This window comes from Colossoma macropomum, unplaced genomic scaffold, assembly GCF_904425465.1.
Source record: "Colossoma macropomum unplaced genomic scaffold, Colossoma_macropomum, whole genome shotgun sequence".
NCBI classification, from domain to species: Eukaryota; Metazoa; Chordata; class Actinopteri; order Characiformes; family Serrasalmidae; genus Colossoma; species Colossoma macropomum.
The window spans coordinates 1,717,746-1,731,178 of NW_023494801.1; the positions used below are offsets into that span (position 1 = coordinate 1,717,746).

At 42.5% G+C, this 13,433-nt stretch overlaps 1 protein-coding gene across 1 annotated transcript in view; it reads right to left on the reverse strand.

Moving 5' to 3' along the window:
- Positions 1–8,154, reverse strand: part of nubp1 (nucleotide binding protein 1 (MinD homolog, E. coli)) — an 80,808-nt gene extending 72,654 nt beyond the window's left edge. The window contains exons 1-3 of the mRNA XM_036589564.1: positions 7,871–8,154; positions 6,157–6,261; positions 4,582–4,715 (exon numbers count right to left, since the gene is read on the reverse strand). Of these exons, the coding sequence (XP_036445457.1) occupies positions 4,582–4,715; positions 6,157–6,261; positions 7,871–7,901 (270 nt within the window). The 5' untranslated portion in view covers positions 7,902–8,154. The remainder of the gene's footprint in view (positions 1–4,581; positions 4,716–6,156; positions 6,262–7,870) is intronic.
- Positions 8,155–13,433: the final 5,279 nt, after the last annotated feature.

Sequence of the window (13,433 nt, forward strand, 5' to 3'; positions counted from 1 at the left end):
ACACTACTATGTCATACCACTATAGTGCACCACTGTATTACACCACTATGTCATACCTCTATAGTGCACCAATGTACTGCACCACTATATCATACCACTATAGTGAACCACTGCATCGCACCACTATATCACACCGCTATAGCGCACCAGCGTATTCCACCTCCTTGTCATACTGTTATAGTGCACCATTTTATCGTATCATGCCATACCGCTATAATGCACCACTGTATTTCACCAGTCATACTATCCCGCTATAGTGCACAACTGTATTGCACCACTATAATATCCCACTATAGCGCACCAGTGTATTGCACCACTGTAACATGTCACAATGTCATATTGCTACAGCGCACCACTGTATCGCACCACTATATTATACCGCTACAGTGCACCAGTGTATCACACCATTGTATCATACCACTATAGTGCACCACTATGTGATACTACTATAGCGCACCACTGTATCACACGACTGTCATACTGCTATAGTGCACCACTGCATCGCACCAATGTCATACTGCTATAGTGCACCACTATATCATACCACTACAGTGCACCACTGCATCACACCAATGTCATACTGCTATAGTGCACTGCTGTATCACACCATGGTCATACTGCTACAGTGCACCACTATATCACACCTCTATGTCATATCGCTATAGTGCAACAGCGTATCCCACCACTGTCATACCACTTTAGTGCACCTATGTATTGCACCACTATATCATACCACTATAGTGAACCACTGCATCGCACCTCTATATCACACCACTATAGTGCACCAGTGTATTGCACCTCCTCGTCATACCGCTATAGTGCACCACTGAATTGCACCACTATATCATACCACTATAGTGCACCACTATATCATACCACTACCGTGCACCACTGCATCGCACCACTATGTCATACCACTATAGTGCACCACTGTATTGCACCACTATGTCATACCACTATAGTGCACCAATGTATTGCACCACTATATCATACCACTACAGTGCACCACTGCATCGCACCAATATGTCATACTGCTATAGTGCACCACTATGTCATACCACTACAGTGCACCACTGCATCGCACCAATGTCATACTGCTATAGTGCACCACTATATCATACCACTACAGTGCACCACTGCATCGCACCAATGTCATACTGCTATAGTGCACCACTATATCATACCACTACAGTGCACCACTGCATCGCACCAATGTCATACCGCTTTAGTGCACCGCTGTATTGCACCACTATATCATACTATATTACACAAATGTTTCACAAAAGTAAATTATTTTGGTAAGAAAATCTGTCAGACCAATCATTAACCATGTCACACTGAGTATCAATGCGTTTTAAATACACTGCAATGCATCACAATTGCAATACAGCAATATACAGTTAGTATTTTGTACATATCACGCAGCTCCCCTCACCACAAAACTGAAAAACAGACCATGACACAACTGAAAACAACACAATCACCATCAAAGAGGAATAACACACATAAATTAGAAGCAGCAGCAGGCATCCCCCCCCCGTTCCGAACCGAGGCCCTCTAATACACAGCAATGCACTGGAAGTGAACCGCTTAAGTGCTTAAGACTCCATTACTTTTACCATTCTGGACGTCAGGCAACAATAGAGCGCTGCACAATGTGGAAGTCCCTGGGCTGTGCGATTTAAATTGTTTGAGGGATTAAAGATTATTCTGGCCCATGAGCTGCCAAGAGGTAAACGGAGCTTGCGGGACGGCCGCTGACAGCCCTATTACGGCCGAGATGAGATCAATAAAGCACTCGGGGGGCGATTCTCCGCCTCAGAGGAGAGCAGAGCTGCAGTCGCAGCCGAACTCTCCTCACCAAACTCGGCACAGAGAGCTCAGAGCTCTCTCTCTCTCTGCTGTGTAACCTCAGCACGTACAAGCTGCGTTCTTTCTGGAGCAGATCTTGCGTGTTATGACCGACGCAGTGGCTCCTGAACTCAATTCCTTAGTAGGGCAACACAGGAAAGATGAAATAAACCCTATTTCTGGCTGTTCACATCTGAATGGATGATGCGATTGAATATGTAGCCTAAATTTATAATAGTGCTGGAGCTTGTCTCACTGCTTAGGCAGGGCGTACACTACATGACTCGTAAATCTCAACAGATTTCTAAAACGGAGAGCATCACAAACTTAAGACGACAAAGCAAAAAGAGAGAATAACACATAATGAGTTTGGGCTACGAACAAGAACTCAAACTCCCAGATCTCCTCAGATCACACGACACAAATAGAGCTAAACTTACTGGACCTGTTCGTGCTATTATGCGCAGTGAAAGCTCAAACTGGGGATTAATATGTGAGAGAAATGTTGATATTGCAGTGAGAGCTGGAGAAATATTTCACTACAAACCGGCAGCTGAGCTGAAACTGCAAAGAGAGCGACCTGACGACTCGATCAACATTATAATCATGATATCGGCTCTAATCTGCCTGTGTTTTAATGCAGCTCCTCCGTCTCCGCTCCACTGTTCATACTCGTCTCTTCGCCTTCTTCTCCGCTCTTCCAGCTCTGATTGGCTGTTTGAATCACTCATTGAGTAAATCTCTGACCGTCTCACACTGCAGGACTCGTGAACACTGAGTCGTGAATATTAAACGTGATAATATCAGAGGGTCTCTGATCACTCCAGAGTTCGATCGAAGGGGCTAAACTCGCTTCTTCTCTCACACTAACAGATCATGTGCATCGTCAGCTGCTTCTGATTGAGCTCCCGAACTGGAAAATCGCTTCGGACTGTGAAAATTTGTCACACAGGGCTTAAAATCGGGCAAAAAAATCATGCAGTACACACCCAGCCTTAGCCTGATCATTTTAAATGGCCCATCCCACAGAAAACTAGATTTTCCCCACTCTCCACAAAACCATCCACTTCCCCCACAACAGTCCTTATAACTTAAGCATGAATGGGCGGAGCTAAATTGCTGTGAGCTGATCAGGCATATACACACTGATCAGGCCTAACATTCTGACCACCTCCTTGTTTCTACGCTCATTGTCCATTTTATCAGCTCCACTTACTATATAGGTGCACTTTGTAGTTCTACAGTTACAGACTGTAGTCCATCTGTTTCTCTGATACTTTGTTAGCCCCCTTTTACCCTGTTCTTCAGTGGTCAGGACCCCCATGGACCCTCACAGAGCAGGTACTATTTGGGTGGTGGATCATTCTCAGCACTGCAGTAACACTGACGTGGTGGTGGTGTGTTTGTGTGTGTTGTGCTGGTCTGAGTGGATCAGACACAGTAGTGCTGCAGGAGTTTTTGAACACTCACTGTCCACTCTATTAGACACTCCTACCTTATCAGTCCACCTTGTAGATGTAAAGTCAGAGACGATAGCTCATCTGCTGCTGCACAGTTTGTGTTGGTCATCCTCTAGTCCTTCATCAGTGGTCACAGGACGCTGCCCACAGGACGCTGTTGGCTGGATATTTTTGGTTGGTGGACTATTCTCAGTCCAGCAGTGACACTGAGGTGTTCAAAGGGGGCTAACAAAGTATCAGAGAAACAGATGGACTACAGTCTGTAACTGTAGAACTACAAAGTGCACCTATATAGTAAGTGGAGCTGATAAAATGGACAATGAGGGTAGAAACAAGGAGGTGGTCAGAATGTTATGCCTGATCGGTGTAAATATGTCTTCTTTCACAAAATCACAACACAATAAATTCTAAACAGGCTGCTTCTACAGCCTTAGTTCCATATACAGACTGTACAGAAACTTCAGCAATCTTTACTACATAAAACTCTTATTTCAAAACATTAGGGAAAATTTGTTATGCCAGGATATGGGCTCTTCAAACACCTTCATTTCCAACTTAAAGGGCCCATATTCTGCACTGTTCTCATATTTCATTTTTCCCTTTTGAGGTCCACTGATGACCATTGTGACCATTGTGCAGGTACCAAAAACAGCCATAATTCATTTTCGCATGACCATTTTCCTTCCTCCCTTTATCCCTCAGAGTTAATAAGCTGTTTTTGCTGGGGTGCCTTTAAGACTGATACATGCAAATGAACTCTGTTCTGATTGGCTGTGCCTCATTCAAAATCAGCCTGAGCTAAACACTTCAGTGTGAGTGGGCGGGGCTAAACTGTAGTTAGCTGAACGGGTGGATATATGTAAATGCATTGGCTGTCATGACATCACATTAATAGTGAATTCCAAACAGGCACTTTTCGCAGTTTATTTTCATACGTGGACTGTGGTGACTGGTAACTGAATGGTGTATAGAAACTCTTTTGTATCAAAACAATACGAGCCTTTTGATCACAACATGAGTATCTACGCCTGGGTTAAGAGACAAAGCTGTAACGGATGCATGTGTTTGGTTTTTTTATGAAGCTGAAACTTATTCAGCAACACTGTCTAAGTCGAATGCGCTTTGTGAGACAGACCTCAGGGTGGCAATGCACAGCATTTCATCCTTCAGAAATCAAAAACACTCTGCAAAGTCAGCGTTTTCCTGAGCAATCTAAGGCTCATGCATGCAGTGAAGAGTCAGGAGGAGAAACAGGTTTCCTCGAGCCTACCTCTTTGGAGTCATCACCAGCCAAGGCGTGAGCCAGGTGTGCGCTGAAGGTGCTCTTCCCGACGCCCCCTTTGCCTGATAAAACCAGAATCTTGTGCTTCACGGTGGCCATCTTCAGCTTGATTTCCTCTATGGCTACAAAGAAGAGAGCAGTGTAAGATTTAGCCAGTTCTCTGTGCTTCACTACATCAAGAAATACACACCTGTTTACTGCTTTAATTTAATCTGTATGATTACAGTTGCGCTGTATGTAATTGCATACAGACATCCTCAAATCAACAAGGTGCTCACAGGTTTGTTGACCTGCATAGTTTATTTATTAATTTGTCTATGTGGCCTCAACTATGTGGGGAAAATGAAATGACAATTTTAAAAAAATTGTGAACATAAAGGTACAACCAGAAATAAAGATGTAAGATCTCCAGTAACCAGACAGTTTCATAAAACTGGCTATTATGGCAGTTCCTTTCATTTAATAACTGGAAATGTTGAGTCAGTTGCCAAACGATGGAGATGTGGAGAGGCACCTGGGGCTTTTTCACTTTAAATACAGTGAAGCCACATGGCATGGCTGGAGATTTCTCCGTAACTAGTTTTTTATAATTTGCCTGTGTATATTATACACATTAAAAGTAATAATATGTTTTGGTATTTGTTATATTTTGGTTTCATTAAGGCTACGTTCACATTACCAGGCTGAAGCGGCACAAATCTGATTTTTTACCCTAATGTGACTCAGATCTGATGTTTTCAGAGTTGCGTGGACGCAAATCTGATCTTTTCAAATCCGACCTGAGCCACTTTCATATGTGGTCCGAGATCAGATACGTATCCGATTCGTGGCCATGTGACCTGAATGTGACGCTCAGATCGGAATTCATGTGCTTTTTTCCCACTGCGCCATCATTCAGCGTTACCATGGCAGCAGCACCGAACAGAAGTTAAAGCCTGTAAACGGTGGAAAAGCAGCTCATCTCACCTTTTTCTCCTTCGTCTCGCTCTAATAATGAAGCTGAGAGCTGATCAGAGTTAATTATCTTCTCAGCGAAGCTCGTTCTGCTCGTTAGTTTGTGCTGATGATGCAGTGATTCATTCACGTGACGTTACTGAGTAGGATGAGCTCATGAGGGTCATTTCAGGACGCCAGTTCATTCACATTTACGACAGAGGCCGCCATGTTGCGCCACCATGTTTCTACAGCAGCAGCAAAACCTGACGGCCACCGTTCTACTACATGCTTGGAAAGGCAGGGGTGAGGGAGGGGGATCAGTCTGCAACCTCACCACTAGAGGCCACTAAATCATACACACTGCAGCTTTAATTATTTTGTGTTTTTGGTTTGCTTTGATTTATACAGGAGATGGACAACGATGGTCTTGTTGGTACTTGTGACTCGCCTCAGTGACATCCTAAGTGAGTGGCTCATGTAGCTGGTAGCACTATTTAGTGGGCTGGTGACCAGCACACTGAGGAAGTGCTGTAATGTGTCCGTGTTTAATTTGTGAGTGCTAGGTCGGTGCTACACGGCCAATCAAGCACAGAAAAAAGGAGCAGAAGATGAGGAACAGTGAGATACCCGGGTCTGGAGCTTTGGTGGCACCAGAGGCACATATCGTCTGGTTGGGACATCCCTGGCATGCTGACGACTTCCCAGCCTGCTCACTGGTGGTGCCCGGGCAGTCTTAGGAGGACAAACAAAAAACAAGAACTTCAGCCTCAATTCAGAGAAACACAGTCATAACAGCTTTAAAACACCTCAATAATGAAGTGTAGGGGAAGCTCACTAATGTGTCTGATCAAAAAACAAACTTTAACCAATGTCCAATAATGTGTCTGATAAAAAAAAACTTTAACCAATGTCCAATAATGTGTCTGATAAAAAATAAACTTTAACCAATGTCAAATAATGTGTCTGATAAAAAAATAAACTTTAACCAATGTCCAATAATGTGTCTGATAAAAAAATAAACTTTAACCAAGGTCAAATAATGTGTCTGATAAAAAATAAACTTTAACCAGTCCAATAATGTGTCTGATAAAAAAATAAACTTTAACCAAAGTCCAATAATGTGTCTGATAAAAAAATAAACTTTAATCAATGTCCAATAATGTGTCTGATAAAAAATAAACTTTAACGAAAGTCAAATAATGTGTCTGATAAAAAATAAACTTTAATCAATGTCCAATAATGTGTCTGATAAAAAATAAACTTTAACGAAAGTCAAATAATGTGTCTGATAAAAAATAAACTTTAATCAATGTCCAATAATGTGTCTGATAAAAAATAAACTTTAACCAATGTCCAATAATGTGTCTGATAAAAAATAACCTTTAATCAAAAAATAAAATTACTTATTTTTCATTAAAGTAATTCTGAAAAATGTACGTTAAAATGTCATTCCAGCCTACAACCAGCATTTAATACACTCTGAACCTGCAAGCACAAGGTAGGTGTTTCCAATAAAGTGGCCAGTTAGTGGAGCTTTCATCAGCAAAAATGACAACTGCATTTAGAACAGGACAGTCTACCAGAGTAATACTGTGGTGTGTAATCATTAGTTTAAACTGGTTAAAGGGGAATTCCACCAATTTTTAAAAATTATCTGCATAATTTAGTGGTTGAGATGTAAACAGAGAGATTCAGAGAGATTCAGAGTGGTTTGGTGTGAAATGGTTCAGATGTCTTTACAGTGGTGGTGATAGGAACCAGGGGTCGCCATGACTACAACACAAATATAGACATTTTATTTACTATCCAGAACCACCAGTGAACCTACACGAGTCTTCTGAGTTTATATGGAATGTTGATGATGGAAAATAGTGGAAAATCTGAAATAATAAGTTTTCTTTGGGGACTATTTTGCCTCACAGCGCCCTGCATGTATCCCTCCACCATGAATGGAGTTTAAGTTCTCTAAACTATCATAAAACAGTGTCTCAGTCATCAGGCAGTGAATTCATAACCATTTCATGTAGGAACTTTCTGTGAGGGAGCTTTTAGAGGTGGACGTCTGGTTCCTATCACCACCACTGAACCAACGCTCTCTAGAACGGAGCGTTTCACACCAAACCTCTCTGGATTACTTTGTTTACATCTTCAATTTTGGAAACTCGGTGAAATCGCCCTTTAAGAGCGAGAGTGAATGGCGGACGCTGAACTCCGCCAGAGTGACAGTGGGCGAGTAACTCTCTCTGAAGCCGAGCTCGCTTTGATAAGGGAGTGAGAGTGAGTTTAATACGAGAGTGAAACGGAATTTAAACTCTTTATTTTCTCTGAAACTCAAACTCACGTTCAGGAGCGTCACTCGGAACATCCGCCATAGTCCAGATCGGTGCGCTCAATACATCGGTCCCCGTAAGACCCGGCGCTCCTCGTAAAAGGTTCCGCGCTGATTTGCGTCATTCTTCCTGCTCGGGCCCAGTCCCTTCTTCTTTTTACCCCTACCCTTGTTTTCCAGTGTCACCCTAGTGGTCGAAATCTTCCCTCTGAAATGGGACCCTCAAATAAAAAGAGCAGCACTTCATTAACAGCTACCAGCGCTGCTCTGTAGGCGACCCTGCCAGTCTGCAGTGACAGCAGAGGAGGGTAAAGTTCAGCTCCTCACTGCTGGGCTTTAGTTACACTTAGGGCATCATATGATCTTCAAAGAGGGGGGCAATTATTTATTATCACCCACCCCTAATTCTTCAGTGATATGAAGCTGAAGTCAGATATTCTTCAGATTCTTGTTCTAATTTTCCCGTTCCACCTTAAATGGTGCAGCAGTTACATTCTGGCGCTTCAGGCGTCAGAACTGCTGGACTATTTAAGGTGGAACGGGAAAGTTTGGCAGTAGTATCTCGAAATAGTGATTTATTTTCTTGAAATACTGACTTACTATCACGACATAATGACTTATTTTCCCGACAACTGACTAGTATCTCTGAGAAATGGTTTATTTTCTTGAAATATTAACATAATATCTCGAAATAATGACTTACATTCTTGAAATGCTGACTTTGTATCTCAAAACAATGTCTTATTTTCTCAAGATTTTATTTTTTTAAATAATGAGCTCTTCTATCCCTGCTGAAAAAAACCCAGAGAAAACATTAAAAGTCTCTGCTGGTTCCTGGTGTCCAATAGCCCCTAATGGTATTTCGTGTTTTCCTGATGGGTTGACATCACAGTGTAAAGGACTCCAATGGTTTAACTGGTGTTCTGGGGCTGATTCCAGATGCATTTGATGGTTTCCTAATGGGATCTAAAGGTGTCCTACAGAAAACTAGCTGTTCTAACTGTCTGTTTGCAGCAGGGACTTCAATGAAGTAAGTAATGATGTCGGGATAAAATCATTATTAAGAAATACTAAGTTGTTATTTTGACATGGTAAATCATTTAGTGTAAATCTGACCCTGGATCTGCTGTCCGGTTCTGAGATGAGCTGTAAATTCCACCTCAGGACTGATACAGAAATAAATCAGCTCTTAAAAGATGCATATTCACACAGGCTTAGGCTCAAATTGCTCCCTACTCCCTACATAGTTAAACCCTATGTTAAACAGGGGGTCCTATGGCTGAATATAAATGGCTTTCTATTAGACGTTTAATGAATATTTGGGTGTAGAGGCTGCTATTTCATGACTAACGTAGTGCATGTCATAGGGAGCATGAAGCCACTCGGGATTCATCCAAAGATTATCGCCCCCCCCCCATTGTTATTATTATTATTATTATTAGTATTATTATTATTATTTAATTACATTTTAATATTATTTTATGTATTAATTAATTATTTTTATTAATTTTTAAATTTAATTTTATTTATTTCATACCAGTGGCAGCTCAAAGTGCTTTACAGACATGAGATAAAGCTCAACAGCAATAGTAATTAAAATCACATAAAGCGTGATTTTAATAAACCACAGGAAAAAAAAACCTGAATCTTTGCTTTACAATGTCAATTATGTCTTAATCTGCCGATCTGAAATTAAATTAGCAGATTTATACCACTTTGTAACACCTAGAAATAAATATAGAATTATTTTTATCACATATTTAATTCTTTTACATTGATTGACGCTCTAATCGTGTCATTTCAATCGCCTCGCTTTGTTGCCTAGCAACCAATTGTGACTTCTTTCAAATGACGCATGGAAACGTCATAGTCCGTGTTTCACCAGAGACAATCGGCCATTTCAGGATAAAGATAAAGTTACAGCATCAACAGAGAAGCAATTCAGAAATGACCTTCTGTGGATCTTCTGGCCCTCAGCGCTTTACCACTCTGACCACATTACTGCCCAACTGAGGTGCGGTGAAGGATGGTGATAGAGGCCCATCGCTCAGGAACTGTAAAACAGTTTTAAGCTGTAGAGGCACTTCAGCCATCAGGGCAGCTCCAGAATCATGAAGATGCCCTGTTTAAAGCAGGCTGTGCCCATGGTGTCAACCCAGATCAGCCCAGAGCAATGGGCCAGAGTGACCTCAGGCCACTGCAGGTGCTCTGAGCAGAGCTGCTGCCAGGCCTAGAGCTTCAGGATGGACACCATGAGGCTGATCCAAACCAGAGATGAGCTCATGAAGCGAGCACAGAGTGAGACTAACCGTCGGATAGCCGAGAAGATTGTACACATAAAGTTCTGGGGTGGTGAGATAAGGCATGAGGCCGAGCAGCGAGTGAAAGAGACTGAGGTGCTAAAGCAGGTGAAGTTATGTCTAATTAAGGCAGTGTCGGACACTGAGGGCCCCTTACAGGTACGCCAACCCTGCTAGAAGAACCAGCACAGGCCGGATTACATTGTGTTTTGGGTGCTGGTATGCAGGTCACCCAGCAAGACCATGCTGGGTGACCAGTCAAACGAGCACTGGACCTGCTTAGACCAGCAGGGAATTTGCTGGTGGCTATCTTTGCTGGTTTTCTTAGCTGGGGTCTCAAAGGAAACAGAGAGGAAATCATGATTTAAAGCTGCAGTGTGTAAGATTTAGTGGCCTCTAGTGGTCAGGCCGCAATCGTCTGACAGTCACTAGTTCATTGAGGTTTTCTCTCTTGCAGTGCGAACAGGGCCGTCCAGCGCGTTGGAAAAGGACTTCAATGACAAACACATGGCGTTCGAGATCGACCCCGAGAGCCAAAAGCTCTCAAACTGCAGCAGCAGCCTGGACACCCACCTTAATCTGAGCCAGCTGGACAAGTGGTCAGTGCGAGTATTAAGTCTTTCCACAAGTGGCAGCTCCTCCTAGCTATTCAAGGGGAAGTCCTCTATTTTTAAAAACTTTCTGAATAGTTCAGTTCTTGGGATGTAAACAGAGAGATTCAGAGAGGTTTGGTGTGGAATGGTTCAGATGTCTTTACAGTGGTGGTGATAGGAACCAGGCGTCGCCATGACTACAACACAAATATAGACATTTTATTTACTATCCAGAACCACCAGTGAACCTACATGAGTCTTCTGAGTTTATATGGAATGTTGATGATGGAAAATAGTGGAAAATCTGAAATAATAAGTTTTCTTTGGGGACTATTTTGCCTCACAGCGCCCTGCATGTATCCCTCCACCATGATTGATGAAAATAAATCAATTAAAATGCACTTTAAACCAAATCTTTACCACAAAACCATCATAAAACAGCGTCTCAGTCATCAGGCAGTGAATTCACAACCATTTCATGTAGGAACTTTCTGTGAGGGAGCTTTTAGAGGTGGACGTCTGGTTCCTATCACCACCACTGTGAACAGTTCTGACTCGGTAAGTTTCTCTAGAACGGAGCGTTTCACACCAAACCACTCTGAACGACTCTGTTTATATTATGTAGAATTTTTGAGTTCCCCTTTAACATTATTTTAACCATGGCTGTGGGCCTGAGTGGGCTGCAGTACACAGGGGTCAGTGGGGTCATTCAGGGAAGGGTTAAAGGAGCACTTCAGCATTTTACTGCCTAATCTCTATGTGCAGCGTTTGTCACATGCAGTTGGGCAATAATTTCCTCGTACTTAAATATAAATAGAAACCAATTTCAGCACCTGCCCACTGGCTTCTATTATAAGTGTCTTTATTTACCATTCGGTGGGTTCCTCTTTGTTCCAAACCTCAAATGCTGTGGCCTAAACGACAACACATTTCATCAGCAAAGGCCCTTAGATAGAGCAGTTATTGTGGATACTCAAACCTGTTTGTTGTGCTGAATTCTGGCAGGTCTTTTGTCAGTGGACTGAGAGCCACACTTTCAGCTGCCCCTCGTGTTCAGACAGGCCTGTAGGTCAGCTATGACTGAGCTTAACTCGGCCGGCGTGAAGCTTTCTTCTGCTTTCGTTGTTAAAAATCGGCAAACTGCCAAACAAAATTCACCAAAACTCAACAAAATAAACAACTGAAACTAAAACCATGATGGTGTTGAATAACATGATCATTCTAGGCCCAATCCCATTTCACCCCTCGCCCCCACCCCTCAGCTCTACCCCTCTGTTTTGCGCGTTCACGTCTAGGGGTAGGGTGTCCTGATTCTTGTTGAGATAGAGGGGTAGGGTGAGGTGTTGGGGCTACATGACCCTCCAAACGGAGGTTTTTCAGAGACTCCAAACAGAGAGTTATGAGAAAAAAAGACAAACCGGTAAGACGGCTGAACAAGAGACCAAAGAAACACACAAATGTGAGAATTTTCTCTGTTAAAAATTACAATAACCATCGTTTTATCTTAGTTTAATGTCGTTTCAATGTATTTTGGTCTTTTTCTTCACAACAAGCATAAAAAATCTCTAATAGTATGCTAATGTTTCTGTAGCTAGCTAACCCGTTCCACCTTAAATAGTCCAGCAGTTCTGACGTCTGAAGTGCCAGAATGTACCTGCTGCACCATTTAAGGTGGAATGGGAAAATTTGAAGAAGAAGCTGGTGAATATCTGACTTCAGCTTCATATCACTGAAGAATTAGGGGTGGGTGATAATAAATAATTGCCCCCCTCTTTGAAGGTCATATGATGCCCTAAATGTAACTAAAGCCCAGCAGTGAGGAGCTGAACTTTACCCTCCTCTGCTGTCACTGCAGACTGGCAGGGTCGCCTACAGAGCAGCACTAGTAGCTGTTAATGAAGTGCTGCTCTTTTTATTAGAGGGTCCCATTTCAGAGGAAGATTTCAACAACACTACAATTTATAACTCAGTTTCAAAGGGCAAGGAGACACTCGAAAACAAGGGTAGGGGTAACAATAAGAAATGGGACTGGGCCTGAGTCGTAGTATCCTTGGCTTCTAGATATGTGCCTCAAAAATGCTATACAAGTGATATAAGTGACTTATACAGTGGTGTGCAAAAGTTTGTGCACTCCTTACATGTCATTGTTGATTTCCTAAGTGTAAATAAATTAACAGTGGGTAGCGCTGGCGCCTCACAGCAAGAAGGGCCTGGGTTTGACTCCTGACTGGGCGACCTGGGTCCTTTCTGTGTGGAGTTCTCCCCTTGTCTGTGTGGGTTTCCTCCCACAGTCCAAAGACATGCAGTCAGACTGATTGGACGTGCTAAATTGCCCCTAGGGGTGAATGTGTGAGTGATTCTGTGTGTGAATGTATATGTCTGTCTGTCTGTCTGCACTGCGATGGACTGGCGACCTGTCCAGGGTGTATCCTGCCTTCTGCCCAATGACAGCTGGGATAGGCTCCAGCACCCCACTGCGACCCAGAAGGATAAGCGGTTTAGATTGTGTGTGTGTGTGTGTGTGTGTGTGTGTGTGTGTGTGTGTGTGTGTGTATGTGTTTGCTGAATTTAACATATTGGGAAAAAAATATTAAATGTGGCCTCTGCAGAAATCACGGCATGTGTTATATTTTATGTTTCATGTGTTCTGATATGTTAAACTTAACAGAAATTTTAAAAAAA